The following is an 18012-nucleotide window of genomic DNA, read 5'->3' on the forward strand; positions in this document are numbered from 1 at the left end:
CTCAAGTATGCTAATCATTGTTCTATCTCCTTTGTTCTCTCTAAATTGACATTATCTTGCGCTTCATGCGACTTTAGAGACAGACGTGTTGAGGTGCCACTAACCACTGGGAGCTCTCGTTTGAGGCGTAAAGGCTCGAAAGTGCACTGACGTGACTCGTTCAGATTCGGGTGCATTTACAAATTATATAGGCACACATTTGGCCTAAGTGAAATGGCGGTCATGACAACATGCGGTAACTCGCAGAACACGCGTTACCATCAGACTTCAAAAAGAAGTGGGAGCGTGTCTATCTGCAGCCTAAGTACGCGCTGTGGCTGCGGACATGTAGTTTGTAACGCAACCACGTCTCAAACTCGATCGCTTCATCGACGGTCTGAAAATTAAACCTCGAATGCTTCATGTCGTCGCCACTTTCGCTGGACGTTCATGTCTGTTAACGTTGGCAAGACACAATTAGCGCCAGAAAAACAGACGATGGAGCGCGACAGTATAAGGCAACGTGTCTCACTCTTTCCCTTCTCGCCTTGTCCCCATACGCCAGCACACACACAAACACACACGAGTTTTTATTAGCACGTACGCGGTGTTATGGGGCGTATTTCGGAGGCTAATGTCGGTAGATTGCTGCCGCCAGCGCGCGGTGGAGGCGTCCGCGGGAAAAGCGCATGCGGTGGTGGAGGCGGTGGCTGCGCCTCGAGGGAGCGCGCCCGCCCCATTCGCTTATATCGCGAAGGGAAGAAGGGAGAGCAGGACACCAGCCGCGGGTCGGTCCGTTGATTGAGCGCATTTCCATGATAATCGGCCGACATTACCCGCGCCGGGCGACATCGTGTCCTCTGATTTATAAGCCCCTCGTCGACAGAGCGCCCTTCCCCCACCGAGTCAGGATCCGCGTGGAGGCGCTGCGGGGACCTCCACGAAACTGCGTTTACATTGCATGCACATTGGTGTTTCTTATATGAGACCTGCAGGATCCAAACCAAGACTGGGAGAGGACGACGCCCAAGACGAAGAATAGGAGGAGGAAAAGGAGGAAATTTGGAGGAGTATACTTTCAAGATAAATGTAACTTTAGGTCATATTTCTGGGCTCATCACCTGTATTTAAAAGAGTGCCGTGCCACTACAGACCTTTCGATGGCTTGAAAGGGATAACAAGACAATGCCTCAGTGCAAAATTTAATACTGTATTATTAGGCTTACAAGAGTGTACTTTTCGCTAGCTCGTGCAAGTATAGCCTGCAGGCACTAACGATCCTGTATAGATAGGCTTACCGGGGCCACTGTTTTCCTCATAAATGCTTGCTATATTAACGCGCACAAAACATACGCAGAAAGAAGCTGCAGGGCACTCTCTGTTTAACTAAGCAAGAGCGTGGGCAGTCGAGCAAAACCGCAGACGACCGAGCTTTGTTGACTTTACTGCCAAAATGACCCTCCGAATAGCCATCTCAAGCGGCCACTTTCTTCCTTCTGCGGTCTACAAAGGCTTAATTATTCGATGTCAATATAAAGTACACACTCGTTTGGCTTTATTTGTCTTAGTTTCTTACGGCGGTGTATGAAAGGGTGGTACTCTGCATCGCCAGTCAGGACCTTCAAAGTGGGAAACACGTGAAGCATACACTCACTGGCGTCCAAAGAAAAACGGCACCCTTGATATATATATATATATGATGATACTGCGGAAGTGAGTATAGGTCGCGAACGAAGACCAAGAAAGAGAGACGTTTGCAAACCCAACAAAAGAAAGATTGTAACTGGGGGGGGGGGGGGGTAAGGAGGTGGGGTATAAAGCGAGGAGGCAGGCCGCCGATATGCTTGCCTAAAAGAGCGCGTGCGGCATATCAGGGGTTTCGCGGGGACGCATCATGGCACCCCGACGCTAAATGCAGAAACAGGTGTGCCGCGCACAAATCAACACACTAAGAGAGAGCGTATACTGCGTGCGCGTACGTGCCAGCTTTTCTAAGGTTGCAGTGTATATGTTCACGGCTGCCGTTTCCGAAAAGCAAGACCTCAGTCACGTGAAATACGGCACATCGGTAGCTCCATGAAAACGCCGACGCGCAATCTCGGCTCCCATTGTCCCCAAAGGGATTCCCCTGGCCTTTTGGTCCGCATTGAAGTCAGGGGGAGAAACGGTGGACGAACCTCATTCATTGTCGGGCCGGGAAGGGCTCATTTGCAAGAGAATAGCCAGGAGGGGTTCTACCTGTCAGGCACAGGCACGAAAACGGGCTCTGACTCCGAGGCCCGTTGCGACCGCGACGGCTCACTTGGCACGGATCCGCGAGTATAGTTTACACCATGCTCAAAGGCAGGGTCGCCCTCGCTCGCGCACGCACGATTACTAAATTATTCATAGAAGATAGAGTCTCGCTCCCCAACACTAAGATGCAGCGGCAGCGATGTGTCCCCTTCACACAGGCTACAAAAAAAAGAATAATAAAAAGAAGGCCTCGTGGCTAAATTTCTCCTTACACGCGGGCACAAGAGCTATACGCAACTCATTATTTAGCTGCTGAATGACGTGCACTCTCTTGAACCGCGAACGTCGATATTTGCGCCGGCGTGGCTCCAACCGTTTTAGGATCCATGATGCCGCGTAAGACTGTGTAACACTGCATGGTCTTCTCCAATAATCGAAAAAGGCAAAACATTATATATATATATATATATATATATATATATATATATATATATATATATATATATATATATATATATATATATATATATATATATATATATATATATATATATATATATTGTTTAAAGACATCAACGGAAGAAAGTGCAGGCAGAGTCCTTCAGCAATCCTTCTGAAGACGTCCGCAGAAAACAACAGCAAAACGTCTGAAAACATTCGCTGGTGTGTTTCACTGGCTACTCACCCTGATTCAAGAGCTATCTCGATGCTTTTCCTGCAGCATACGCAGGCCCACTAGTCAAACACTCTACATGACTGTTTGATCGGCGGTACTTCTGAGCATGCATATATGTCATTTCAGATGCATTTTTACGCATGAGTGCGAATTACAGCTTATTGATTCGCTTAGTAACAGTGTGGGCGCTGTGAAAGGAGAAAAAGAAAGAGTTTCGACATAGGAACTATATGCTCAGGCGCTTCCCGGGCCTTCCTTCCTCTGCGTCGAAATGCTAGCCTCCCCTTTTGTTACACAGGGCTTCATGTCCACAATTATTTATTTAATAAAGAAAAATAAATAGAAAGCCGGAATATAGAAACCAATGAAAAAAATATTAAGCAGAAAACACTTGTTTGCTATCCAGTCAATGAGGTTCGTGGCTTCACACGCTAGCGAAGAAACACACAGCAGTTGCCCCCGCCAGGCTTTTTCTCGAGCCATTCTGCAGACATGCCTTCTTTGCCCTGGGGGACTGCACAGACACAAGCAGGGCTCTCCTTCGCGCCGCGGGGATCGCGAGTCTCCCGGCGTATCGCAACGACCGGGCCGCGCGTTTCCGCGCGGACGTGTGCGCTGCAGCGGTGCCAGCGCCAGGGTTCATCTTGCGGAACGCGCAGAACCTGGTCCGTCTATCGGAAATCCCGGGGCCTCGTCGTTCCGCAGTCGCGCACCCGCAGCGGCGGCCAGCCGGCGGCGCGTGAAGAGAGCAAGCGGGCGCCGCTGGCGGGCCTTCGATTGGCGTCCAAGGTGCGTGTCGAGCCCCGCGCGATCGGCGGCGCCCCGCTGCCAACGTGACGGTGCGTGACCCGCGGCCCAAGGTGCTAGAGACAGCCAGCGGTGCAGTGAGCCGACGAGGCCACGCGAAGGTAGTCTTCCAGAGCCTGACTCGCGCGGCCGCCCATGATGGCCCCTGGCTCCGGCGCGCGGGCTGGCGCTTGCGCGGCAGTCGACCGCCGACCAGCGAGCACACCGCGTCAGTCCGGCACAGCTCGAGGGAAAAGGCAGTTGGAGACTCGTGACGCTATACTGCGGGGGAAAAGACGACGCCTAGACGCACCCGGCGGAGCATCGGGACTCCTCGCAAAGCATGGTGTCCTGGACCGAAGCCATCGGTGTACGGCAGGCTATCCTGGTAACAGACGCGACACGTGCGCTTGTGTGGAAGAAACGTCGGCTACAGATAATCCCTTCGTTGATGGAGCAAACGTCTTGTGCCGTTGTTCCGCCAAGGTGAAGAGGCCAAGGTGATCGAGGAATTCGGGACTGCCTCAAGACTCGTCCCAAGTGAGCCGCCATTGCTGTAGTCATTACTGCCTACACCTATTGATATTGATACACATCTTCAATATGAAAGCCCCTGACATCCAGCTATGTTTTCGCACGAGGAAATATCTCGACCTGTGTTCTCAAATGTGACAGTGCTGTCCAGCGAGAGGGTCCCAGGCTTGTATATATGCACAAAATCGGATGTTCTGCCTTTTTCGACGAGCCTTGACACCAGCCTACGCTGCCATCAGTTCTTCAGGATCAATAACGACAGCAGGAGGACACCACCGTGTGCACTTCCAAAATTCAAATCTGCCACAAGAAGAATTCATGCAAGCTGCTACTCCATGATGTTCAGTTGACATGTACAGATTAGGGACATCTATAGACGTCCGCAATCATGACCATGTATACATTTGTCTCTGGATTACAGAGAGCATGTCCGGAACAGTTGACGTGGTGAAGGACTGTGAGTGTTGTGCTCCGAATTTATAGGCTCATAAAAATCGGCAGTTGCTATGGCCAAGCACGGATCAAACTCTGTTTCGGGGTGCACTGGATACAATTTTACATGGTGAGATTCCTCCTTCCTACAAAGCGGAGTTAACAGGAAGAGCGCAAGTGCGAATTTTTTTTTTCTTGCATCACATCAGCAAACGAAAATTCGCACGTGCTCTTCCAGAATGTGAAATCGATTATAAATAATTTAACGCAGATTACACCACGTAATTAACCCAAACTTTCGCCGACGGATATGTAAATTCTATAAAACGCCAGGCTGTTGGTTCTGTTATCATTAATATAGCACGGACACGTGCATGATGTATCTTTTTTGAACAAGAACTTCCTGTAGCCCTCTTTCTCTTGCTTGTGAAGGTGGTCAAATATATTGAGCTCCTCTGAGTCACCCGACACCTCCCTTTCCATCCATATGCTGCGAAATATCAGCGATAACGGCACTTCTATATGCGCGAGTGTGTGGAAACTCGCCATGCATCAATGTGCCCTGCATCTTTGCGCACTGTGCAAAGCCTCTGAGCAGATTTCCAGCCAGCAAACATCCGTGACGTAAGCTTTCAAATTAGGATGAACCATATGCACTTATATGTTACGAATGCCGAGTTGGTAAAAGGACGAAATAAAACTTACTTAAGAGCTTCGTGGACGCGTTTGATTGCTACAAATTGGCCGCTGGGCAACGTGATGTCTTGGCGACGTGTTGCACAAACATGTGCACTGCGATGGCTGATATTTCCGCGCTTGCACGGAACGGGAAGTATCGGGTGACCCGGAGGCGTTGAATGACCAAAAAGCACGCGGTCCCAGCGCAGAAACCTGCGGCGGCCCACCCAGCCTAAGAGGCCTGCTCCGTCTCTACGCGGAGACGAGCATTCCCGGCGTCACGGGGAAACGGGACAGAAAAAGAGAGGAACCGAGGATTGCGGCAAAAGAGACCACGCGGGGTGCGAAGCGCGCTATAGCGGTGCCTTCAAACCCTCGTCCGCGACGTGCGCAAGAACAGAAGTGCGCTTGAGACGGCGCGCGCGCGCTGACGCGGCTTGCACAAGCAGCGGCCAGCTGCGCGGGAATCAAAAACAGCGTCGCGCGATGGTCATAAATCAAGCGGCCGCCGCCGGAGCGCGCGCGGCCGGTGCTCGGGCACGTAAAGATGGACGCCGCGCGGCAGCGAGGCAACCGGGCGCAGCCACTGCCTAAATATACGCAGCGTGCGCGACCACGAGAGACGCCAAAAGGTGCTGCCGCGGGCGCCCCTCTCGAAGGCTGCTGGAGAGCACGCGGGGCGGTTCTTTATCGGGCTCAATTTCGGGGCCTACGCCCAGGGCGGCCGACGGCTGTTCAGATTCATCACGCATGTTCCGCTGGCAGCGCTGGCGGCTCAATTTGTCGCCTGCTCGGTCGCTGGTGGCAGGCGCCTTCTCGCCCCGCCTGTTCTCCTCTGGGCTCCCCGGCACCGAACAAGCGCATCCTAAACGTCATCGCCCGCACCGTCTCCTCCGGGCAGCCCTGGCACTTATCAAACCCTATATACTATTCAGGCTTCAGTGTATAAGCTTAGCATCCGACCAATGCCCAGTATACCGACTTGAGGTCTCGTAGAAGGGTCTGGGCTGCTAAGCCAGATCCAGGGACGATTGAGAAAGAAGCGACTCTGTATAGAAATTGTGGTGGTCGTTACAGGGCTTCAGTGAACGCTTTTGCGAATTTTGTTCCGCAGCATCCTGGGCGTCGCCCAGTGCATGGAAGCGCAGCCCTACAATCCAAATGATGTTCCACCGGCGTCGACTGTAACGTCCCTGTGCACGTAAAGGCGCGACGCCTTAACTGCTCAGGTCGGAAGGACCTATAAGGTCAATGTTTGGAAAGCTCTCTCCGCTTTGATTCTGAGCGCGTCATGATGCGATTCATTGGTGATAAAAATGGTGCACTTGAACTGCCGCCTTTCTCTGTCTTTTTATTTTTTTTCCGTTTGACCGTCCACATAGCGACTTGTACGTGATTTGTTAATGGGAATGTTGCAGACTTGTATTGGGAGCAACAAATATCACTGTAGAAAAATGTTGCTTAACGAAAAATATTTAGCTTCATCAAGTTCACAAGTTGTCTGCTATAACGGGAATGCTATCATGCTAAATTCTATGGTTCAGGAAGAGCTGATACTCACACGTGCTTACATAAAAAACAAGAAAGTTTAAATCTGGAATGCTTAACAAAATTGTGCGACCTTGAAAACAATCAGGGTTTTCTTCGCGTTTGAAATCACAATTATTCAAGCTTACTCGCTAATCTTTGTGAAAGGTCAGTGTGTCACTGAATCAGAATAAGCCTATAGCTAATGGCCTGCCTTTTAAACTTGGGCATAATAAGCGGTCAGGAATGTACACGCGTTTCATTTAGGTCATGAAACAGCCGCCTACGTCTTGGTGCTCTCATGGCCGTTTCGTTAACTTGGTGCTCCCCGCACACTGATTCGCATAACATCGATTCCCACAGGGCGTGAGATCGGCCGGATTTTTTTTACTCTTTGAGCCGTCAGCGATTTTTGGTATCATTTTTTCGGTTACGCCGGTAGATTTTCGCGTAATGTGGCAAAGCTGTGCCATAATGCTCAAGCACTAAAGTTTTCCTGAAAACGCTACGCTTTGGCAGGGCCGACATTTGGGCTGGATGATGCATGGTGTTTATTTTTGATTGAAGCACTGCATCCAGAGCACGATACACAATGAGGGGAGCAGGCAACGGTATATTGCCTTTTTTTTCTTTCTGTATGTTGTCTTGTTTAAGCGCTTACAATCAAAGATGAGCTATGCTTTGCTGATACTCAATACTTCTTACCTGTTTTCAACAAGAAAGGCTAGTTTTTTATGAGAAACCAGCTGTTTAATATTACTTGATTTGTAAAACAATAAGACTGTCTTTTTTTTACAGAGTTGTTGAGAGTCGAAGAACAAAGTATACGAACGAAGTAATTCCAACGCAACACCTGGATTCACATAACCATTTGTACGCAAGAACAGTATGTCAGTAGATGAGCATGTCAATCGTTGTAGCGAACGATGGAATAACCGAGGCATTTGCCGTTGACAAACGCGGTTCGCGCAGGTGAAGAGCGTCGTGAAAAATGTGCCCTGGACCGTTTAGTAAAGAAACGCGATAAACACTGTCGAGTGATCCGAATCATCAAGAAAGTTTACGTTTCCACCCTTCATGCATGCAGAGTGAAAATAACACGCAGTAAAAGAAGCGTATTCTCCATTCACCGTCCTTCACGTATTCGCTTGCATCTGCATCCGGGGCACGATAACGTCTTTCGCGTCTAATCTGATCAATGGTGCAATCTGATAAATCCTCGGGCGCCCTTGCCGGTCGAGAGGTGTCGTTGAGGGGTAGTCACGGGTGTCGCGGTTGTGTCGAAATGTGTCGCAGCGCCTCTCACCGCAGCAGCGAGATTTGCGCGCGCCTTGTGAAAGAGTGAAGGATCGCCGTTTAATTACCGCGCGCACGCAGCTCGTCCATCAAGGCTCGCGTACGCACCATGCGAAACGAAAAAACAAACAAAAACAAAATAAAAAACTCCACAGTAGCAAGAGCGTTTGCTTTTCGCCTCGCATCACCCGCGTGAACAAAGGAGCCTCCTGCGAGTCTGTCGCCGCAATTTTAGCCATGGGATCTCGCGCATTCGGGGAACGGGGTTAACAACCATACGGCGCGCCCGCGCGCGCACTAAGCGCGAACCACATCGTGATTTTGGCGTGCACCGATATTTGAAAAAAATAAAGTTAATTGGGTGCGACGTGTTCACCTAAAGACAGGCATTCCGTGAGGCTCACGTTTCGAAGACGATAAGCTGAGTGATTCTCCGCTGGAGGAAGCTTTAAGTTCCGGGTTTTACATTTGGCGGCGTCCGCATCCCGTTGTCGCGGTTTTGTTGCTTATAAGGAATGGATTAACGGAGGATAGGCGGTGGCCTTAGGAGCTGTGTCACGTGTCAGCGGACATCTAGACTGTCTCGCGGCCGAGGAAATGAGAAAAAGGAGTAATGAAAATAGTGATCGAATGCACTAGTTAAGGGCAAGGAAAATGGCTATCAAAAGCAGTGCACCGCAAGGCAATGAGCGCCCTTCAACGCTTCCTTGAGGACACGGTGACATAAGTGATCGATATTGACTTCACTCACTGTGTATATACTCAAAAGCGTCTCATTCGTGCCCGTCTGTGTAATACCTACATGGTCTACCTCTGATGCCTGCAAAATTGCAACTTTTCGTGAAAAACTTACACCCTTTCGTGGCTACACTTTCTGGTGCTTCATATATAATATTTATAACTTTCACCAAGATAAAAGGAGCCGCCGTTGCCAGCATACGGTGACAGACTCCGATACTTATTTTCATCAAAAAAGAAAAAAAAAAAGATGCAGTCATCATAATACATATATATAGATGACTTGCTCAGACGTGATCGTAGCCGCATGCTGATGCACCTGCATTGCATGGTGAGTAGCTGTGTCCGTGACGTCACATGAAAGCTATCAATAGAGAAAGATTACGTTGAAATGAAAAGAATAAGCAGATGCGAACCGAAAAACCATGACATATTAATATGTACAAGCCGCTATATACGTGCCCGGAGGCGCTTGCGTGCCACTTGGGTACGTCATGCAAAGGAAAATGCCTCGAGCAAGAAATTCACAAACTAGCGATAACATAAAATATAATTTTCGCCGCTTTGTGCATCGTGCTGTGTTGTTCATTGTTCTCTATCTAGAGGGAAAAAAAATCTGAGGCATAATTAATTAAGGCGAAACTTTGTTGGTAGGCTGCGTTGCTGTCTTTAGCATATCCTTAACGCCAAGCGACGATCGGCTTCAAAGGCACGTTCGTGTTGAGGATGGTTAGCCGGATGACAGCTCCGAGCTGTCTTCAAGGAGCCGGAACAGCGCTGTTGCTTTTCTTATATATTCTTTTATTTTAATTTTTTTGTCAGCAGCAAATCGCGACGAGCAACACGCCTCCACTGGGGCCTTTCAGCTACAGTCGGCACGCCGCTTTCTCAGAAGCGACCTATACAGTTTTGTTAACTTCACAAACCAAAACAGCTTCATGAAAAGAAAGAAGAAAAAACTGCGTTATAATGTTACATACGGGGATCAATGTTATTAATAAATATTAAAACAGACATACACGTTCTCTTCTAAGTTATAAAAAAATACTGAAATATCTTGCGTTCACCTATGTCTGCAACTTATTGTAGATTATGTCTCCTGAAAAAGAAAATCATTCATTTGATCTCATCTTTAGCGGTATTCAGAGCAATATATAAAACACTATACGATCCACACAGCTGGGCGACAATGTGGTGACGCGGATAGTTCGGATGTGAGTACCGTTAATTAATCAATAATAATGGCTATTTAGGAACACTAACGTATTATAGAAACAGAATTTGCTACTTTGTGCGAAGAATATTGAACTTTTTTTGGAACTCGCCGAGCAGACTTTCGAAGGCGCATACACTGGCCAGAGCTGCTCGCAAGAACGTCTTGCACCGCAATTTGGTGAATACTGTGAGAAAGTGCGTTCAAAACGCCATGCCATAAAATGATGCCCCAAACGCTGCTCTCTCGTTCAATAGCGGAAGGAGGCCGACGACGTCTTCGTTGAGCAAGCCGCACATGACAGACGGGTATTTCGTACATAACGCATGCTCGTGACGTATTCCGAGCTTTTAGTTCAAGATTCTAAACTTCAGTGTTGCCTTCTATATTTTATGCATTTGCCGGACGCGTGACTACAATAAACCTGTGTTTTTCGCGTGTATAGTGCTTAGCTGCATTTCTCTAGCTATATTTTTTGGCACGCGGGCAGGTGTACTAATGGAGGCTTGTTCGCAGGTTATATGGACCATCCCCGAAACTCCATCAACGTTCACGCCGATTCCATGCAGGGCGATGACACTGGTGAGATACCAGTGAAACACTGGGTTTTATTATCCCAACAAACGCGGCGCATGCGTGAACGGTGCGTTGGGCACGCGGGCTTTGGCTGTACTAACCTGCGGACAGGCGTCGAAACGCTCTCTTACTCTCTTCCATCCTATGCTCGGTTATACATGCTGCTCAAACTTACCGCTGTCTCTCTATCCACTGAATTCCAACCTTTTATGCCTAAACAAACCTCAATTATCCTTCGCCTTCCTGTGGATGAAGGGCATTTCTATGGAGCTTTCCATCTTTGTTTGTTCTCTTGACGTTCTTGCGTTTCCTTCCGACGGATTTCCATGTGCAAGTGACGCGGAAGCAACTATTTATTTCCGTTTGTCTGCGCGTCTGTCGCATCAGAACATCTTATACAATGCACATATGTACTCTATTTGTTTCATTTCAAGCTATTTCTTCCCTTCTGCTCTCACTGTATCTGTGCACCATGCCTGAAATATGTAGAAAGAAAACTGCGTATAGCACCACATTACAGCGTACATTTGAAGACCACCAAACACTGGCTCATGCGGAGCTAACCAGTGATTTCGAGTGTGTGGAAGTGTTGCTGAAGGTTTGGATACCGAAACAGCTGCGGTAAGCGGCACGGAAATTGTATACGCGAAGTGGCGACCAACACTACATATAACGTTGGCATATCGTAGAGGTATTGCAGGTTGCTATGCGAAACCAAGACTAACTATCATTATAGTCCAAATATTGAAAGACTAACGCCAACGCATGGCTTTCACCGTGAGAGGAAGTCGATCTCGTTATCTATAAATAGACGGGCGATGAACGCAAATCACAACAACCACGCACGGGGCCGAGCAGGTCATGTAGTTGCAGAGCGCGCATAAAACGGAGCGCGGCGAGTTTCGAGGTATAGAACGCAGGCGCGCATGCGGATCGCGAGCGAACGGGAAGCGTGCGACGACCGTTCCCACGGTGAACGTTAACGCTGATTTACAGCCTGCGGAAGCGAGGAACAATCTACGTTTTACGGCGTGTAAACGGCGATGTGCTGGACACAGAAGCGCCGATGGCGGCGGAGAAAGCAAGAGCCGCTGCCAACCTCCACGCCTGGCTGACTTCGATTGTAAATCTGGTCGACGTGAATGTCTTTAAATCGATTCCTGTGAGCCGGCAGCAATGCACCTTGGTTTATAGCTCGAAACCTTTGCGGCAGTATCAGGGAGTCTATAGCGAAACTTTCCCCCCTTTTATTTATTTATTTATTTATTTATTTATTTATTTATTTATTTATTTATTTATTTATTTATTTATTGTTATCTATCTCCGCCAAAAAGTCCTATAACAGTGCGGGTGATGTACGTTAGCCGTTTTGATCATTAATGGTCATATACTGTAACTCCCAGACCAGAAGTGTCTATAACGATCTGATCAAAAACTACAAAAAGCCCTCGTTGCCTGGGCCGAAAGGGTCGCTCCTCTTGAGGGGCCATCCTAGGACTCGGGCCTGCCAGATCATAACTGAGCAGAATCTCAATAAAGATTTTACAACCACCATAACGATCTGAACCCTGCCCGTAAGCACTTGGCGCATAACTGCCTCTCATGACGCGCCTGTGTAACTTGTTAAGGGAGAGAAGACGGTTTCCGGCACCCATAGTTACAGCTACAAGGCATGTGTATAGATTACTATCGCGCTCATAGTGTTACGAGTCGTACCAGAGGCTCATGTTACAAACTTTATGGAAGGGATCTCTCACAAGTTTGTGTTTCAAACTTAACTGGTACGATTCTAGCGAAATGCAGTATATAACGATAAAAGGTCAAGCCGAGCTTAAATAAAACGGAAACGAAAAAAACAAGAGAAGAAGCAAGAAGCGATACCCGACACGTCTTCGTGCCTTCAGGGCTGGCTAGTATATATGCTACATATTGCTTAGCTGTTGAGCACTGAGCGAAATCCGATCGAACTTCAACAAAATGACGCGCAAGAGCACTTCATACGTTTCTTTATTTTTCGTTCACGTTTTATTACGGGCTGATAATATACATCTTGAACATTGTCTTCCCTCAGCGTCACTTTATCCGCCACTGCGGTGAAGTTTTGAACAGAAACGGGCTTAAGACAGCCAGCTAAGGAAGTTGCTTGTATACTCAAGCAGTAAGGGTCGGCTCGGTAATGGCAGAGCAGCTCTCTGTGAGCAAGTGAGGAAAGACAGAAGCCCCGGAGTGATCTGTTGCGACAGGCGTTTTCTTATCTGCAGGCTCATTTCCGCTCGCTCGAAGCACAATGCACACGCGTTCGTATACGTACGCCGCTTACCCAGCCTCATGTCGCACAAGGAAGAGCTGAACGACCATCCCTATATTGCTTAACTCTATTCATCGAGATGGCACAGCGAACGTTTCCTTCTAGAGTCGGCCTTTGCGCGTGACACCTCGCCGCAAGGACCTACGCGATTAAAAAAAAAAGAAAGGGAAAGAAGGAATATAGGAGTTTCGTGAACCCTTTCTGCTTTTAGTTCGCAGTGACTGTAGCCCTTCCTGAGGAGTGTGCTTGCGAACGTTCGCGACCACTTCACTCTTTTACATAACTTAGAACCTTCGAATCTTTCCCTTCCCTTTTCACTTCCCCCAGTGTAGGGTAGCCAGCCGGTCTCAGTCCTGATTAACCTCCCTGCCTTTCATTTATCATTTTCTCTCTCTCGAAGCATATCTCATCGTCGTTTGATACCGTTCTCGACAAGCCGGTAAGAGCGACTGAGACAACAGCTTGAGAAAAAAAAAGGAAATATCCAGAAAGACTTGTCCTAAGAATTTTCAAACTGTTTCGAGGTGCGTGAGGGGCGGCCAAGTGTTCCTATATAAAAGCCATAAATCCTCGCAGCTGCCTCTGAGCCGGCATGTCGTCTGCAAAACTGTGCCGCGCCAGCGATGCAAACCCAACGAGGCCCAAAGAGACGAACAGGGAAAGGCAGGGAGGTTAGCCATGTTGAACGTGGCCCGTCGGCTACCCAGCACTTTGGGAAAGGGAAAGGGGAAAGATTGATCAGAAAGAAGAAAGCTAAAAGAATGGTAAGAAGGAATTTAATTTCCCAAACATAAAAGGCAGGTTGCTCGAGAGCCTGTAGCTTACAGTATGGATCAACGTGAACCAGTTATTTCCACCTACTTGTGGCAGACGAACTTGACCATTGAAATCACTCTCTTAACAATCAGGAATCTACATAACAAGACTGGTCCACGATGTTGCGCGAGCGTCTATAGGACGTGCATGAATTGTATGTGCTACATAACGACAGCGACAGCGATAACGACAGAAGAAAGCAGCACAAGGAAAAGAAGAAAGAAAGAAGGAAAGTAAAATGTACATAATTATGGTCGGTGCTTGAGAAACCGCAGGCTGAGTACATACTTACGAAGTATTCGGGGTTTAGTCCGAGCAGGAGAGAGCGGGAGAGAGAGAGTCCGAGCAGTTAAAGTATACATTACATACTGACGTTGACGTTATTATTATTATTATTATTATTATTATTATTATTATTATTATTGTTATTAAACTCATGCGTTACGGAACGACATGAGGTACGGAGCAGCAGAAACTTCATCTTCACACGTCTTGAGGGCTCGCCTGCCATCGAGTGTGTCCATCTGGTCATCGAAAAAGGCAAGGAAATGTCTGGGACGAGACACGTGCGGAGTCGAATTTATAAATTTACGTGATCTATTGATGAGTCACCAAAGTAAAACAGGCACTCAGGAAGACGCAGGAATCACGAGAAGTGTATGAAGAATTGGCTAATTATTTGAAAACGTTGACTCGAAATAAATACGTCGGTAAGGGAATCCCCATGTGTCCCACCTTCTTTATATGCGCGTTGTCTATGAAATGGCACGCATAGAAAATGGTTAAGAAAGCTCATATTCAACCTCTTGCGCTCAAAAGATGACCTGAACGCGTTGGATTCGCCGAACGATCAAAAGACAATTAATCCCTTCTTTCTTTCCGTAACATATATATTTTTAAACGTGAACTGCAAAAGTGAGCTGGGCCTCTGACAGTGTCGGTCGTATGCCATAGTATAATCTAAGAGTATTTGCTTTTGCCTAAAAATAGGAAACAACGGACGCTGTAGTTCCGGCGTATATAATGTTTTGTGACGGTACTCACGAGCTCTTCATCAATTTTAGGGCGAGCTGTATAGGGCGAGCGCGCAGCTACGCCGACAGCGGGTGGCGCTTCCTTTTCGTTTACACCCATTTGCCCTTGAGCAAATAAATGCGCAATCGCCGCCGCTTTGGCGCGCGCTGTGGAGACTCCCCCCTTGATTCCGACCGCGCTGTCCCGCCTCTCAGCGAAATCATCAGCGCGCTGCCTCGTGCCGCGGCGCCTTCCCGCGGGGGACCCGCCGCCCTAAGAGTCGTCGAGATGAATTATCAGCGCGACGTAGTCGGGCAGCACTTGTTTAATGACATTTTAACGTCCTCTCCCGCCGTCAGGGAGTGCGGCCGAAGAAGGGGGCTACAACACAAGTCGAGCGGTCCCGGCGATGATGTCTCGAGTCGTTGCCGGGACGCGACCGGGAGCAGAGATTCGGACGGCATCGCTGCTTGCCATCTCGGAGCAATCGTCGAAGACTATCTTAAGAAGCACGGTGAGCGGGCCTCAGCGAAGCTGCTCGCCCGCGCCCTGTACACCTGGGGAAATATGGAACAAGAGCGCGTGCACACGCGAACGCAACACGGGACCCCGTTTTTCACTACAGGGTTACCGCTGCTGCTCGCGTCTCTCGGCACATGCGCGTACGGCTGGCTTAGCACCACTCGAATGAATGCTCGCTCCTGTGTGGGCTTATAGCGCGCGATGTGGCGAGTTCTTATACGGATGGAATAAAGTATAGTGAGCTCGGAGAAACGTCCCGAATGACGGAGCTACCACATGACGCTTACGCTTGAAGCTTAATCGACGTAATATGTATGAACGACAGACGAGCTGCACCCGATGAACGTCCCGTGCATTATACGAACGTTTTCGAAAATAATTATGCCAATGAAGCACCCGCTCAGTGATTAATCTTTTGATATAATCTTTGTTAAGCGAAAAGAGGTACGAGGTTGCTTGGTCGAATGTTATGTATATACGAGCTAGTGCCCCTATTTCATGTATTCTCGTGTTATGTGCTCTCATTTGCGTAGGCCACTGCAGCGACTGAAACCACTTCCCGGAAACATTACATACCGCAAATCAGTATCTGTCATCCTCGCTCGTGCTCAGTACTGATGAAGGTCTATGTAAAACATCTGCTGCGGTCCTCAGGGTAAAATCAGGACGTTTAGCCACCTATAAACCAACAATATGCACGCTATATGATCCTAAAGCGCTGAAAGCTTTGCGCAGTCTTAAGAAATCAACCCGGATACGCGGACCGTATTGTCGGTCGGTATATACGTACCGAGATAACACAGCTAAGTGAATGGCCATCGCTTTAATGAGACGCCACACTGTATACGCCACATTAAGCAAAAGTTAAAGTATCGCGTCCCGAGAGTGACTGACGGTACGTCCCAGTTTGACTTGGAGACAGTCTTCCGCGCGCCTCGCTATGGTGAGTCATGTAAAAAGGACAAACATGGATACAGCTTATAAGGGCCGAAGCACGACGCGGAGCTATACATTGTACGCAGACGCCCAGTTTTGGTTCGGCCACGTTCATGGAAACGATATGATCACTGTGATAAGTTCTCTTTCCCCCCCTCAGGATGTAATAAAGCTTATTAAAACCTGACATATAATGTGGTGGCACGGCCGCTGGATAAAAAAAGAAAAAAGAAAAGGTGCGGCCTGCCACGTCAGGCGGGCTGCAATGGGAGCGAATGTCTCAGCCGTAGTTGCATTCTCGGCCGCTTGGCTGGGCCGAACGGCGTTAGCTCTCGGGGACGGGACGCGTCGGTTTCCACAGGCAACGGCGTTCGAAGCGCGTTCCTCACGCACTTTCTATGCCGATCCGAGACAACAGTCCCCGACTGGCGGCGCCGCGGCGGATGACAGCGTTTTCGATGCACGCGGCAGGCCGCACCTTTTTTTTTTTTTTTTTTTAATCCAGCGGCCGTGGTGGTGGCCGCAAAAGCAGTCCACTTGCTTCCTCTAGTTTGTTTCTTACTGAAGCAAAACGTGGGAAAGCTCGGTCTGCCTTCGAAATCAAATTGAACTCGCCACTAATATAAACTTAACGCCCCCCTGTTTGGCTGTTACGGCGAAACGTGACAACGACGGTACATTCAAGTTCTTACAGCCGCAGGCAACTGAACAGAATGCAAGCGCACGTGCGAAGCCGGCCGTGCACCGCCTCCCACGGCTTCTGTCCGCATCCGCACGCGCGCGCGTGCAATCTTCTCCGTTAGCCGGGGCGTGCTTATGTAAGGCCAAACGTGACCCGTTTCCGCCACGGTCCGCGAGCCGCGCGCGGAAGTGACGCTTCCGAGTGGCGGCGGCGGCAAGATGAAAACCGCTCTCGCAATCATACATCACCCAGTACGAGGCGTCCTAGGACAACTATATTTACACACGCACGCACATACACACGCGCAGCCTTGCTTGCCTGTAACGTCGGCGCACCAGAGGCGACAAAAATGTCCCCGACTAAGGAGCCGCATTTTGCTCCCGTGGCGGGCTCTGCGTGGTACCGCGAGGCCGCCGGCTTCCGTTCTCGCCTCCCACCGAAGAAGAGCCGCGCGTCGTGACAGCCGCCAGTTTCACACGTGTGCGCGCGCGGTTCGCCCTGCAGTGGAGGCCGACTCCGACGTCCGCCGCTTTCTTGAGCCCTGCGCAGCCGCCCTCCTCAGCCCCCAACTCCACGTCGCGCCGAACAGTCTTTTAAAGTTGCGCGCAGTGTGAAGAAAACGCGCGCAAATGTGGTGTCATGCCAACCTTCATCCACCTCCGATTCCAGAGCTTTCGTTCAGCACAGCGCGGCGGCCCCCGCATTGCTATCTATGGCGGCACTCTTGAAAGGACCCGACCAGTATTCCGTCGGTGCTCTGTGAAATCGAGGAGAAAAGGGGACGCCCCGTGAAACTACGAAATGTCATTTGAAGTGGCGTTCCGCGACGCTCGCGCGCCATCTATATACTTGTTTTCCTTGACGCTCGCCTGATCTCATCCTCAATTGATTTCACTACTCGAGGCGTTCAAGCATGGAGATATTACTAGTGCTAGTGAGATATTACTATCGTTGGGCATCAGCCAACAGAGTAATGAATGCAAAGCACAACTTTCGAAGTGTATCACATTGCGAAGCAATGCATTCAAGACTCTCAACCTGTTTTCTTTTTTTTTTTGGGGGGG

General features: G+C 49.1%; 1 protein-coding gene across 2 annotated transcripts in view; it reads left to right on the top strand.

The window, feature by feature from the left end:
- Nucleotides 1-18012, top strand: part of sv (paired box protein shaven) — a 236572-nt gene that overhangs the window by 106400 nt on the left and 112160 nt on the right. For both annotated transcript variants that reach the window (XM_050196692.2, XM_050196696.2), the window contains exon 4: nt 10611-10676. In XM_050196692.2, the coding sequence (XP_050052649.1) occupies nt 10611-10676 (66 nt within the window). The remainder of the gene's footprint in view (nt 1-10610; nt 10677-18012) is intronic.

This window comes from Dermacentor andersoni, chromosome 1, assembly GCF_023375885.2.
Source record: "Dermacentor andersoni chromosome 1, qqDerAnde1_hic_scaffold, whole genome shotgun sequence".
Classification (NCBI taxonomy): domain Eukaryota; kingdom Metazoa; phylum Arthropoda; class Arachnida; order Ixodida; family Ixodidae; genus Dermacentor; species Dermacentor andersoni.